The sequence below is a fragment of the Erythranthe guttata genome, chromosome 1, assembly GCF_056151865.1.
Source record: "Erythranthe guttata isolate IM_541 chromosome 1, IM_541, whole genome shotgun sequence".
Lineage (NCBI taxonomy): Eukaryota > Viridiplantae > Streptophyta > Magnoliopsida > Lamiales > Phrymaceae > Erythranthe > Erythranthe guttata.
In genome coordinates this window covers 9,410,517-9,425,804 of record NC_142533.1, presented here as the reverse complement: position 1 = coordinate 9,425,804, position 15,288 = coordinate 9,410,517, and the positions used below count along the sequence as shown (strand labels likewise).

The following is a 15,288-nucleotide window of genomic DNA, read 5'->3' as shown; positions in this document are numbered from 1 at the left end:
ATATATATATATATATATATATATATATATATATATATATACTACTAAATATAATATTTTTATACGGGTCAGCTCTGGGTCGGTTCCAATAAGACCCGTAACCCGACCCACAATCATTCGGTTCTAGAAACTTAAAGTTAGGATGAGTTCGGGACGGGATTTCGGGAATTCGGGATTTTCGGGATCGGGATTTCGGGATTCGGGATAGAAATTTTAAATCCCAATCCCGTCCCATAATATTAAATCCCGGTGATATCGGTATCCCTAAATATTTCGGGAATTCGGGATTGGGATCGGGAATCCCATATTTTGGCTAAAAACTAAGAAATATTGTTTTTTTTTTCCATTAGTATTATTTTATACATTAAACCAACTTGAATATATTATATACATACTATTATTATTGCACTATTTATTTTTACCACAAAACTTGGAACAAATGAAATTTGAAAAATTTAAAAATAAGTTGAAACGATATATTATATTGTATTTCTCATCTCCTTGACAAATATTGAAATATATATATATATATATATATATATATATATATATATATATATATATATATATATATATATATATATATATATATATATATATATATATGTGTGTGTGTGTGTGTGTGTGTGTGTGTGTGTGTGTGTGTGCGTGTGTTTATTAGTTTTTCTTTTATTTTTTCCTAATTCGGGATTAAAATATCCCGATCGGGATTGAACCAATTCCCGAATCCCTATCCCGTATTTGTTCCTAATCCCAATCCCGAATCCCGTAATCCCGAATTCCCGAAGTTTTAATCCCAAATAGTAAAATTCTAATCGGGACGGGACGGGATCCCGAATCCCGATCCCAAAGTCCCAGCCCTACTTAAAGTCATTACCCGACCCATAATCATTTAATTTACTCAGACGCGCCACAAATGGGTCGGTTCCAGCAAACCCTTACCCATTGTCATCCCTAGGTGTGCCAAAAATGAGATATAACAGTAGGTGACTACTATAATTTTGTAACTTTTTTTGTTTGGGCAAATTACGGCCACCTCGCTGGGTAAGATATAATTATGAAAAAAACCCCTCTTGTTTGCATAATTACAACCATCTCTCAACTATATATTTTCTTACACATCCACCCTTACAATATCAAATTTACCTAGGGGATGTTCTTCCGGTCGGTAAGCCGATCGAATGGAATGGAATGAAAATTCGTACATGCCGATTACCGTACTGTTAATTCGGTGTGGTATTAAGCTTTATTTTATTTTATATATATATATATATATATATATATATATATATATATATATATATATATATATATATTTGAGGGGTGCTTCTATTTACGTATGCAAACATGACGGATTTTTTTCGTAATTTAACCTTATCTCAGAGGTGGTCGTAATTTGCCCCTTTTTTTAATAATAAAACTATATTTATGTAGTTTACTATCACAATTTTATAGGTAATTACGAAAAAATCGTAGTTCACTATCATTATGTTGTAGTTGACGACCACAATTTTATAGCTAACTAGCAAAATGTTATAATTGACTACCACAATTTTAAAGCTAACTAGCATAATGTTATACTCCCTCCATTCCATTTAATTGTCTTTTTGGGCTAATTCACACATATTAAAAAAATTAATAAATGTGCATGGATTTTAGAAAAATTATAATAAAATGATTAAAAAACTACTTTTATTATATGTTTAACCATTAATTCTTTTAATAGTAATAAAGACATAATTGAGAAAACACAATGAATATTTCATTGGAATCATAAAGTGACAATTATTTTGAAATGAAAAAAATTCTCCACAAATAAAATGGTAAAGAGGGAGTAGTTGACTGTGAAATTCAAATTCATTATTTGAATACGTTAATTTAACAATTGTAATATAGTTGATTTTGAAAAAAAAAAACATAAAAGGTTAAAGGATAGAGAACAAAATTAAATTCAAAACAAGAGAGAGATAGATTTATGCCATATCCAGGGAAATGCCTTACAATTCCAAGAAAAAGCCTGATAAAGTAAAATCTACTGAAGATGAAAAGATATTGTTGAAGAACCCTGAAAACTAATTAAGTGATATGTAAGAATCTGACTGAATATCAAAAAATAGAAGCGGAATCTTCGGGTTCGCAGATGATGCTAAGATCATCAATATGACTGAATTCCCCCAACAAAATCCCATACTCATCGAACACTTGCACACCGTTGATGAACCCGAATTTGTCATCTTGATATCCACAAACCTCGTCTTTCTCTTCCACGGCGGCGGCGCTACGGCTGCGGGTTTCATCAAAAACCTCATTTTTGTCGGAAACCTGCTCTTCCAGGGCGGCGGTGCTACGGCTGCTGGTTTCATCAGAAACCTCTTTTTTGCCGGAAACTTGTTCTTCCTTGCCGGAAACTTGTTCTTCCATTGTGGCGGCGCTACGACTACGGGTTTCATCAGAAATCACGTTTTTGCCGAAAACTTGCTCTTCCAAGGGGGCGGCGCTACGGCTGCTGGTTTCATCAGAGACGTCGTTTTTGTCGGAAACTTCCTCTCTGACAGCGGCGGCGGCGCCACGGCTGCTGGCTTCATCAGAAACCTCGTATTTGTCGGATACGTGGTGTTTGTGGAGAACGTGAGATGGAGAATCTAGGGTTTCGGATGGATTTTGAGAGGGAATATTTTGGGCAAGCAGCTTAGCCTTAGATTCGTCAATCTCACGTTTCTTGGAAAGATAAACGAATGAAGCCTCCTCGGGGGTGTTGAAAGTGCCAAGCCAAATACGCTTCTTTTGTCTGAAATCCCTTATTTCTGCTGTATATTTTGAGTTTCTCTTCCGTACTCCTACGTATTTCCTCTCTTCTTTCTTCAGATCTGCCATTTCAAACTACTTAGTAATTAACAAATTTGGGAGAAAGAAAGAGAGCCGATGTAAAGAAGATAATGGCTTACTGGTTAATTTCCGAGTCGGAGACTGATGGGATATATAACATTTTAGTGGGTACAAATTTCTACCGCAATGAAATGTTTTCCTAATTAAGGTTGGACTATTAAATATTTTTTTCCATCTTTCGTGGCCTCAATACAAATCGAGATATCAAAATGCCATCTTTCTAGAATGTGCCATAAAAGCTCGGATCGAAGAGGATTACTTAATCAATTCATTGTATATTCATTTAAATATATGTTAGATTTTTTTTTATTTTTTTTAGAAAGAAAATAAATTCTATTAAAACTCCGCCTCAAACGATACAATACTCAGAATCGAAATAGGTAATATTGTTGACATATAAGGGCCATCAAAGGAAAGACGAGCCACTTTACGCGATGCTCTATTCATGTATCTCCTGATGTGCCGAAACAAAACGTATTCGAAAGAACCAACGTTACTATGTATATCGGCCACAATCGTGCCATAGCTCGCTCGATCATCTCGGCATCCAGATATTGCTATCAACCACTATTCAAAAGGACTTGAGGAACTCCAAGATCGGATGGAAGGACTTGTTACTCAACTAAAGAAACTACGCAAAGATCAACATGTTTGAGGGCCATATGTACGACGTGATCTTCACCAACCTATTATACCTCATCGTAATAAGGAGGTATAAAGTGATGAAAGATATGGCGCGACAGCTGCAACACCAAGAAATGTTAATATGTGGCGAGGGGCTTAGTTGGATCGATCAAGACAACACTACAAGAAAATGCACTTCTGGCGAGGAAAAGATTCGTTACCATAAGTGCTATATTTGTCACTAAAACCTTTTGTAACGACAACATTCGTTACCTTTTTTTGTCCTCTAAAGCTCGACGCTAAAAGTTTTGGCGACAAATTTTTATGTTTCGTTACTATTGTATTGGTAACAAAAACAAATTTGGTTACAATATGTTGTTTATGGTAACAACCACTGTCCTCACCACTACTATCTCCTGTCGTTACAATACACAATTCGTTACAAAAAGTTGAATTTTAGAATATTATTTAATATATAATGATAATAACAATAGTCGTTACAAATACCTATTATGACAACTTTTGTCCTCACCAATACTCATTAGTGGTTTTTTTTTTGTATTATTATTATTATTATTATTATTATTATTATTATTATTATTATTCTAAATGCGTTACAAATACTGAATATGACAAAGAAATCCTCACGAATAGCCTTTTTTTAAATATTCTTTTAATATAAAGAATTCATTATAGCTTGTGGACCTATATTACATAATATGATATTGTAAGAACAATCTGAAAAGAAATACAAGAACAATCATTTATAATTAAAATATATATATACACAACCAAAACTATTTATAATGATTTCTATTGCAAAAGAATATTGTGAGTAACTAATGTACCTCCATATACATTCTTCAAAACTAAAATAAATAATGTTTCTAAAACGAGGATTGTTTGATCCAAGTACAAGCTAATGTTTGCAACACATAATATTGCACAATTCACCATTGTATGTACTCCTAAGACCTGCATACACACACAAGTGTAACTAAAAATTTATTACATGAAGAATGCAACACCATTAATAAGTAATACTTCCTAGTATGCACATAATTCATCTGAGCATTTACAACACTAGTTGGCAATGCTCATAAAAATGACAGTTTTAAATCATAGCCGATGGATACTTCACTCATAATGAGACATGTTAAATGAAATGGATGAGACATGGCACCTAGAACATAAGATTGGTGATGTTTAAAATCTTACACTAATCAGCCGACATAACTATTTCTCAACACCCATAACCAATTTCAACAGAAAACAGCAACACGTGATCAGAAAATCGAGTTCAATAGTATATTTCAGAACTTCAAATTAAATAACCCCATATATATACATAATGCATCGTCTTTCAAAGCATTGTGATATTGCCTATGTTTTTATAGCTTATGTAATCTCATTCTGCTAACCACACATGTAATCTCATTCTACTAACCACACATGTAATCTCATTCTGCTCAGCTCTAAGGCATAATATTCGAAATACTTGTCTATCATAAGATAATCATTAAAACAAACCAGAGTTGGACAACTAAAATAAGTAACTAAAAAAAAACCTAACCTTGAGGAATATTTATCTGTGATAGAGGTTGAGTTAAGAGAACATTCATAGAACCAGGCGAGGTTGAATATTTTCCCTCTTCAACTATAGCTTAGGCCTTCATTCCTGCATACCAAATGAAGACTGCATTTAAATATCTCAAACGTGAACTTAAAAGTAGAGAAAATATATTTAACTAGAAACCTAGAAATCGAAGCCGTGGGTTAATAGCATCCGAAGCTCCAAATACTTTGGCAGTTGTTTCCTAAAAATTACAAATAAACGTAATAAGTATTTAAAACGTCAAAGCAAGCATGCAAGATGAGTCATTCAGAAGACGAACCAATTACACAGTCAAACATTTGTAGAATTTTTGCCCCCATCACCTCAAGTTCAAGAACCATGGTCAAATATCTCTGTTTAACCTCAATTTAAAAAAACTAAAAACTTCTACATACTTAGATTAAATTCATAAAAAGATATATGTTGCTCTTCAGAACATCCAAAGATCAAATTCTAGTCTTTGGTCCCTTAAATATTTAGGTATTTGAAAAAAATGTATCACTGGAAATTTCTCCATTGATTCCCCACCAGGTAACCTCAAGTTCTTGGTACTCGTCGCACTAAGAATAAACATATCTCTGGATTAAGAAAAATCGTATAAACATAATATCAATTGTATTGCTGGATTAATATCAATCTAGCTAGCTCTGAATACTAAGCATATAAACATAATACCAAAAAGTTCTCATTATCTTTTTACTTTTCACCCTCTTGTAATTACTCGTAATAATTTTTTCTTAATCACCTTATTTAAAACATTTCAAGTATTTGCCTATTATCAATAAATTATAGTTAATCCAAAACCTCACTGTTTCACAGGCTCCACTCACTAAGTTCTAAGTTCTAACTGACCATTTTTATACGATATTTTCAGCATTGGGCCATTAGAATCCAGTAACAAATAAATTTGACAATTTGATAAAATATATCCTTCTTAATGCAAAATCTGAAATAGTAAATCTAACATAATACAATATATTGTATTATGTTAAAAGAACCTACTGAATTTGGTCTCCCGAGTATTCTTAATATCAATCTAATAGAATCTATATTAAATATTAATGATTAGTGTCACTAATCTTGAAGCAAGGTTGCAAAAAGGTAACCTAATTTCTACTTAAACGAAAACAAAAATAAAAATCATCCGCTACAAAGCATTTAAATTCAAGTTTTACCTTAAATCGCAGCTTTCGATTCGCCTAATCGTTGTTATATCTGCCATCGCCTTTGGAGAAATCAAATATTATTGAGATAATGTTGTGAAGAGGTGTGCGGTGGTGGGACTGGGAAGAGTTATGGTGTGTGCGGTGGTGGGAATTGAAAATCGCAGATTTGCCCTTGTTCAAGGGTTATGGTGTGCGGTGAGAAATAAAAACCCTAGCTAGCTTTGTCTCTGTATTTTCTTTGTGCAGCTTGAGTAATCTTGTGAAATAAAGGGGAAAAAAATGGCGCTATTTTTACCGCCCAGCACTTTGGGATTATTTTCTCCAATTTTCGTTTAATCTTGACATTTAACATAGTCTTTACAATAAATTTATTTTATTTATAAATAGAAATTAATCTGCCATAATTAAACTTTTTTTGTTGAAACATAATTTATAAAACGAATTTAGACAAGCCTAAAAAAAATCTAGCTATAAAGCTAATTCAATTAAAATAATTTCATTTCAGAAATTATTTTTTAATCAAAAAGATACATATTGGAAAATAAAAGGAGATAAAATATAAATTATAAAGTAAAATTAATACTTTAAAGCTCAAATAGTTAGTCAAACCGAAAAATAAACTAATTATTGATTATTAGTGAGGCGGTGTTACTTATTCTAAATGAAATCATAATCGTCAAATAAACTATGTTTATATATATATATATATATATATATATATATATATATATATATATATATATATATATGTGTGTGTGTGTGTGTGTGTGAAAAATTACCTTAACAAATAATAAGAAATATGGATTAAAAAATGACAATACGATAATATGCTAAAATAAACAAATGACAATATTCATAATAAGCAAATAATTAGAAGAACAATTTACTAATGAGTAAATTTATATATACTTACAATGATAATTTGTTTGAAGTCACAAAAACTAGAAATGAATTGTGACGTGAAATAAAAGACTAGTACAAAATTATAGCATACATCGTAAAATTACTTAAATAAGATGAGGGATTTCACGTTTCGAGTATCCAATTTAGTTATAGAGTGGAATTGATCTTTTTAAAATAACTTGTGTTAAGATAATTCAAATTAAATGCAATTTTCATCTACAATAATCAATTCGCAGTGTGATCAACATAGTGCCTACATTTAGTTTTAACTACTAAATTTGTACATTATTTACCAAAAAAAAAAAAAAGAACTTTGTAAATATTTTAAATAAATTACCGAACTATTGTAACGAAAATAGCATTCATCACTAAAGAATATTATTTTTTGTAACAACTATATACTATTGTAACCAACATTTCTCATTGTCACTATATAGTGAACTTTTCGTAACAAGGATTCACTTTTGGTAACCCACTTTTATTTTTGTTACTACAAACAATAATTTTGGTAACGAAATTGTACGTTGCGTAACGAAATTATCTAATCGTTACTAAAACTAAATGTATTTGTAACGAATTACGAATTTCGTTACAATAGATGTGTTCTTGTGACAAATAATAGATTTGTTACCATTGTTTTGTTATTTAAAGTGACTTTTTTTGTAGTGCAAGGTCATTATGAGTATTACGAATGAGAGTTGGTTGATCATCCTAGATCATCTAAGTCTGCAGTTCATTCATTCCATGCCAATGAGTTAGAAGAAAGGAGATAGTCGAGTCGAAAATAACGGTAGAGCTCTTCATCAAACCAATATAGGGAATCAATACCAAGAGAGGCCACGTTCGATCCTCCATATGAGACCAAAGAAAGAACCGATTTAGGAAGTGATGATGCGTTAGTTGAAAAAGAAGTAATAGAGATTGTTGAGGTCAAGTTCGATGGGGAAGAAAAAGAAGGTTCACATTCGAGGGCGAATCCTTTTGAAGAGGTGGAGAATGATATGTTCCAGCCATGCATCGAAGCTAGTGCCGAGCTAAACGAATTGCAAACTCTTTCAATGCAAGCCGATGAAGATGGTGTGTTCTGCGATATGGTGCAGAGATGTGTAAGTTTTCTACCAAACAGAGAGATTGTTTATGAGATCGATTATATTTATACTCCTTTTGATATTTTTCCGGGTTCGAGGACGAATCATTTTAAAGAGGGGGAGTATGATACGATCCTAGCAAGCTCTAAGATGAAAAATTGGAAGAAGCGCAAGCGTACGAGTTTAAAGAGGCTATCCGAGTTTTCCTTGGAGAATAAAGGCTTGAATCGAATGTTTGAGATGTCCATGGTGAGTAATTGGAAGTAAATAAAGAGGGGAGTTTGTTGGACAAATCGAATTCCATGCACCCGAGATCCTCTTCTATTTTTGGGCAGTTTAACATTCGGGTTATAACTCTCTCATATGACATCCAATTAAGGTGATTCGAATTGATAAGGAAATACAACTTAAAGATCTAAAAATTTTCTGTTTTGATCCGAGAAAGATTCAGAGTGGAAAAGGTCATAAATCGAGCTTGAAGTCAACACACGTGCACAACCAAGTGTCTACTCGAGTTATGAAGAGTGTTCGTGTCATCGACTTGATGTTTGGAGTTTATATTTTATTAAATTATGTTTTTTATTAGTATTTGTCATATTTTATTGTTTTAGAGTTCTTTATGATTAGGATTTTCTTATTTATTAGTTTCGTTATTATAGTTTAGGTAGGAGTCATATTTCTTGTGAAAAAAGAGTCTTTTAGATCTGATAAATAGATTGTCAATTTGGATTATTTTAAGGGGACGGATTTTAATGAGATTTGAGTAATTGGTGAGATTAATTCTCATTCGTTGTTCTACAACAAACTTCGGCATCTTACAAGTGGATTCTTGTAATTTTCTTAGCGACATAATATTGGTTTCTGGTTCTTTATAACCACGGGGTCAATATTCCACCTTGATAATAATGGTTTCTAGCACTTTATAGCTATGGGGTCATTATTCCTTGCTTCCGCTAACTTGAATCATTTGTTTTGGACGTTCCGTGTTTTTGCTCCTGCATAAGGTATTTGGGTGTTGTAACAAGTTCTACGGGGTTCGTATTATGGGTGCTAATGTAATACCCCATATTTTCGACACCCTAATCCCTAACCAAAATTCCATAACCCGAAAATTGTCACGTAGGAATTATTAGGAATTTATTTACCTTACTAACTTAATTGATTTATGTGCCTTATTTGCTTAGATTAATGATTATTATATGCCGATGAGATTAAATAATTTTGACATAATAATTCTTAGCATATAACCCCATATTTCATAGATGTGTACACTGTTTCGAATACAATTAGAATATTAGACTTATGCATTTAATTAATTGACAATAATCAAGATCTTCTTAAATGCACTGAATGCGCTAGTCTAGATTCTCATAAAACGATAATACACTATTTTAGTAATTCAATAATAAAATTATGTACCTAAAAGCGAGACTTTTAGTCTACTATCCTAACAAAAGCAAGCTTACGTGAAGACTACTTTTCTCCATGGTTACCTTGAAGGGACCATCTACATGGATCAGCCCGAAGGTTTTGTCCATGTCGGTTCATGTCCATTCATGAACCTATTCATTGGGATGCACTTAAATGGATATGCTTAGATGTATTGAAGGAGCATAGAAGCTTGAATTGAAGTTTGAGTTACAACTGGCATCTGATAATCCCATTATTGGCTATGTAGATTCAGACTTTGCAGGATGTTTTGACACTAAATAGTATCCATCTTTGGTACTGCGGTAAATTAAAAATCCAATTTATAATATGTGGTGGCATTGTCCACAACTGAGGCATAATATCTTGCCACGACAAAATCCATCAAAGAGGTAATGTAATTGCAAGGGAATTGTGAATATATCAACAATTTGTGATGGCATATAATCAAAGTGCATTACATTTGATCAAGAACCAAGTGTTTCACAAAAATCTATGATCATAGACATATTGTTGCAGTTTGTGAGAGATGTTATCACAAGAGGCCTGCTTAAAGTGGAGAAGGTGTCTTCTAAAGATAGTCCAACTGACATGATGACTAAGACATTAACTGTGACAAAGTTTAAGCATTGCTTGATCTTGATCAATTTAGAAGAACTGAGTTGAAATCCCTTGAGATGGAGTGTCAGAGGAACAATGAGTTTATTCAGTGAGCATATGATAGAAACAAAATCATTTTACCGGAAAGAGAAAAAATGAAATATGAGAGAAATGACAAAAATTGGGAGAGTTGTGACCAAGGAATAATTGAATATGGTAGATCTTCTCGTAGTGATTGTAATTTGTAATTTATGTTCTTGTGAGTTAATAAAGATCTTCTTCCCCCTCAAGTGGATGTAAGCTGAATTGATAGTTGAACCAATTCACATCATCTTCTTCTTCCTTCATGCAATTTGGGATTTAACGATTGATCTTTAGTTGCATATTAGTTTAGATCAATTGTGTTCAATGTTCGATTGTCAAATTGAGTTGGATTGAACACTATTGAACAAGATTCAAAAAAATAATTTAATGAAGGCGTTATTGTACAACTAAATAAAAAGACTCAAAATGTACGACTTTTTTCAATAAATTGAGTGACATAATAGCCTCGAATCAATAAAGCATATTCATTTTAGGATTGTTGACTTAAATTGGTCCGCATAGATTAGTCTCCTGTAGATTCAAAAAAATTGGGCCTTTTGGCCAAAATGGTGTTTCAAGCTCATTACTCTAGGTCTTCACATAAGATTAGGGGTAGAAATCGGAAAATATTTTACGATTTCGGCTGATTCCGATCCTAATATTTTCGATTTCGGAACATTTTTTTGTAGTCCAATTTTTAAAATTCTGATTTCTGAATTTTATGGAAAAACAAAACATAGGATGGTAATCGGAATTTGATATAAAAATTTAGGAAATTTCTGAATTCTGATTCGAAAATAATTCCGAAATATTTCAACATTTTTTGATTTTTTTCCGAATTTTTTATATATAAATAAATTTTATATCATACATATTTTCGTACCAAAACTAAGCCACCTCTTTTGGATGGCCCATAATATTATTTGTTTTACAAATATTATAAGTTTGATCTATTGGCCCATCAAAAAACCTACGGACTATCCCCATTCAGACCTAATCCCTTAATTCCTCAAGAAAAAAACTAATTCCTTTTCTATTTCTCTTGGCCGCGTCGTTGTGCTTCTTCGACAATTATCTCTTCTTCTCCAAGATTCAGCTCCATTGCAGAGGGCGACGCTCATGTCTTCGAGCACCCAGAAGGCAAAGCGGTGCTGGCCCAAAAGCTACACATCGCGCTCATTGATCTGCAAATAGTAGCATTTTCTATGTTTCTAACCTCAAATATTCTATTGTTTTAGAAATTATTTTGGTGCAATATGTCCATTGATATGAAGGGAATGCAAATTCTTGAATGTTTTGCATTGTTTGGAGAGATTTATCGTCGATTGTTGCTCGGTTTTGGTGTTTTTGATTATTTTCTTGTTCTTCACTTTTTTTTAAAGAAAATTTTGAAAATTCCGAGAAAATCCAAAATTCCGAAATTTCCGAATATATCGGAATCGGATCTCAGGTTTTTATTCTGAAAATTTTGGAATTGGAATCTGAAATGAGATTTGAGTTCTGAAAAAAAAAAAAATTCCAGAACGCCTATTTCCGACCCGATCCGTCCAATTTCCACACCAAGATAAGACTGCACATTTTTTGGCTCGCTGGGCTACCTCTTCTTTATAGGATGTATTTCACCGAATATTACTCATGCTCATTGTTTACGTGAACCCTTGTTTATTAGTATTATGGGTAATTAAGTACAGTTAACCCCCTGAACTACAGGCTCCGACTCAAAATGCCCCCTCAACTATAAATGGGAACAATTTGTACCACTCTGTTAATGTACCGTCCTCAAATGATGAGGTGGAGGTTTGACTTTTACTTTATAACCATAATTCAATTTAAAACCCCCAAATTAAAACCCTAATTGAGTGAAAACCCTTAATTTTATTTAAAACCCCTGAAAATTCAAAACTCCCAAATTCAAATTCAAAACCATTTTTCATTACTTTATGCCCCAAATCAAAAACCATCTTCTCCCATTAACATACATCCCTTAACCCTACATCCACATTACTATTCAAACGTATATTTCCTTTAATCGACCCCAAAATCTTTAAACGAGTTGGGCCTTCCTTCCAAATGTCTAATTACTAGAACATGTCGGGCCTTTAAAAAAATCTTCAGGAATTCGACCAAATTATCGGGGGAGGAATAAGTAGAGAGAGTGAAATGATGGTTTTTTTCTTGCAATTGTGGAGAAAGAGAGATACAGGTGATGGTGAGAGAGGGGCCAAAGTATCGTTTTTTCTTGAAGTCTTGAGAGAGATGGAGCGCAACTATGTTTTTTAATTTTTTTTTTTATTTTCTATTTTGGTCCTGGTGTATGTTATTAACAGAAAACCTATGAAAATCTAACGCCGTTAATGTTTTTGGTAGTTATTAACGTTGACTAAGATATGAAAGGTACAAATTATCCCAGTTTATAGTTGAGAGGGCATTTTGAGTCGGAACCTATAGTTCCGAGGGTTAAGTGTACTTACCCCTTGATATTATGATCTTCATTAAGCATGAAAAAAAAAAATTAATTAATAAATAAAACAAACCCTAAATAAAGTTGATCAACTAAGCAATCATGACATTTTATCTAATCGGTTTTAATCATGTAAAGTAGTGAAGACATGAGTGTAGAGCTGGCGAATATTCATAGGGGAGCAGTTAGTTTGATCACCATTCAATAATTTATCAGCAACAGCCAAATTAGCAGCTTCTGTAGGATGGTATGCATCCCAAAACACATATCTTTTTCTATCACCACACAGTGAAGAGCTCGTGATGTCAGCAGCATCTTTCCCTTTATAGCAAAAGAATGGTGGGATATATCCTCCACAGCAAGGCCCATCACTGTTGTCAAATCCTGTTTTTTATTATTGCATAATATTCACAAAAAAATATATATTTAGTTAGTATTTAATTCATAACAATATCTCAAGAAAATCGAGAAGTTAAAGTAGCTCTAATATTAATCACCATAGTTGGGGTAGTTAAGGATGAGTTGCATGAAAATGTCGTATGAATTGGCATACACAAACACAGCATTCGGACCCATGTTTGTGTTCATTTGATCGAGCTCCCGTTTTAGTTTCTGGTTGTAGCCCATAACGAAAGCGTTAATATTATCAGAGCATTGTCCACTCGGAATAAGATTTGTAGCTCGAATAAAGGGAATGCATCCTAGAGGTCCGATGCCAACAACAACAAATTTACGTGCCCCTAATCCATGCAATCGCTTTTTGCCAAAAAGAAAAAAAAACAATAATTACAGAACTATATGAACGATCAGCAAAATTAATCCTCAAGAATATGTACCGTTGCATTGTAAGAGAAATATGCGTAGTTAAGTTACCTTAAGCTGCATTGTCAAATTATAAAGCATGAAATCCTGGAAAGCAGATCGAGAAACGTTGGCGCTGAAAAATTGGAAATAATTGATAACATCGTTCGAGCCGGTTGTTAGAGAGAAAATCGCGTCCTTTAAGAAACTACTTGTGCCATTTTCTCCGACAGTATTCACCATGTACTCTCTCGTTTTCTCGAAATTGCTGATCTGCACATTCAATGGCAATCGTCCTATCTGTGAAGCAAATATATTGTTCCAAATTATTCACAAATCAGTTGTTATTATAATTCTTTACAAATAAAAGAAAATGGTAAACTTATAGCAAACTATATTAAAAATATATATATATAAATTAAAAAAAAAAAAAAAGGAAAGAAAAGAAAAGAAAACGAACAAAAAGAGTTCCGGTGGCATCCAAGATCCCTGATGCTCCCGAAGCATAATTGATTCCACTGTCAAATGCATCGGCAGCTGAATCCGGTTTTAGATAAGGTGAAGTAAATGATTTCGCTCCTAGAGCTTCACCTGAACAAATCATATTAAATAACTTTTTTACTAATTAATGGTTAACAATATTTAAATACATTTGTTATCTGTTGTTAAATGATTCACATCACTAACAGTTTTAACCTTTATTTACATGAAATGTTTCTTCTAACATAATATCGCGTATAGTTATAACTATGTTATCTTAAATAGTCAGCCGAGTGATCAATGAAAAAAAACGTGTTTTTCAACTTGTATATATAGTGACCGAAAATTATAGTATACTGAAAATTGATTTGTGATAATGTAATAATTATATACCAACGATGTCTGCTATGGTACGGCCGTTAGTGAATCTTCCAGTAGGCTGTCCACCAGAGGGGGTGAAATCGATACCATAAGGAGGAGAATCTGCCTTTGACAATGTAAACAGATAGTTATTATTCCCTGCATCAACAAGGGAATCTCCGAACAAATATGTAGTGTAACAAAAACAAGGCGCAAACTGATAGTGTAATAAAAACATGACAAACGTGTAGCAAAAACGTGTTTTTAGGATTTCGATGTCCATGTCTTTTTTTTTCTTTTTTCGTGCATCCGAAAAACTGAGGTGTTAATGAAGTTTTTTTATAATGCAAATACAGTACAAGTTTGAAATGGTCCAAAGGAGGAGTTGAACTTGGTCCAATAAAGCATCAACTAATCTGATTCTTTTGTATGTACAGATGACATATTTCTTTACTTTGAGGGAAGACTAGTTCCATTTTTTCTTATTGGAATTTCCTTTTATGCCCTTATCTTTATCAATTGGAACAAAAATGAATTGGTAACTAGTAATAAATTTCTGTTAGTCTTTGTGTTGCTGCTTAAATTCTAGCCTATTAAAAGTGTCAACATGCATTTACACTTTACAGTTGATTCTTTAATTGTTTTCTAGTAACCGTGTGAATGAAATTAAATAAACAAAAGCAATATTATATGATTATTCTTTCTTTTAATTTGTTTTAAACTTTTAATCAATAATAAAATTACGAGGACTAATTGTTTGACTCATTAATATAAAAATAATTGTTGCTAGAC

At 32.7% G+C, this 15,288-nt stretch overlaps 1 protein-coding gene and 1 long non-coding RNA gene across 2 annotated transcripts; both read right to left on the bottom strand.

The window, feature by feature from the left end:
* Window positions 1-4,249: 4,249 nt before the first annotated feature.
* On the bottom strand, window positions 4,250-6,605 carry LOC105948913 (uncharacterized). Its single transcript, XR_001172049.2, has 4 exons — window positions 6,301-6,605; window positions 5,267-5,327; window positions 5,084-5,188; window positions 4,250-4,485 (listed from the first exon to the last, which is right to left on the bottom strand). It is a non-coding gene; the product is annotated as an uncharacterized LOC105948913 (long non-coding RNA).
* Window positions 6,606-12,886: 6,281 nt separating this feature from the next.
* On the bottom strand, window positions 12,887-14,868 carry LOC105978040 (GDSL-like Lipase/Acylhydrolase superfamily protein). The gene is made up of 5 exons (XM_088819726.1): window positions 14,530-14,868; window positions 14,117-14,247; window positions 13,729-13,956; window positions 13,353-13,611; window positions 12,887-13,239 (listed from the first exon to the last, which is right to left on the bottom strand). Exons 1-5 carry the CDS (start codon window positions 14,777-14,779, stop codon window positions 12,980-12,982), a joined length of 1,128 nt encoding a protein of 375 aa, XP_088675852.1. The 5' UTR covers window positions 14,780-14,868; the 3' UTR covers window positions 12,887-12,979.
* Window positions 14,869-15,288: the final 420 nt, after the last annotated feature.

Bases quoted from the DNA above. Each gene is read 5' to 3' on its own strand.
- LOC105978040 (XM_088819726.1), bottom strand. From the start codon at position 14,779: ATGGACATCGAAATCCTAAAAACACGTTTTTGCTACACGTTTGTCATG. The intron at 14,248-14,529 runs GTATATAATTAT...TGATTTGTTCAG, and splicing joins TACCATAGCAGACATCGTTG to GTGAAGCTCTAGGAGCGAAA. The intron at 13,612-13,728 runs GTAACTTAACTA...TTTGGCAAAAAG, and splicing joins ATTTGACAATGCAGCTTAAG to CGATTGCATGGATTAGGGGC.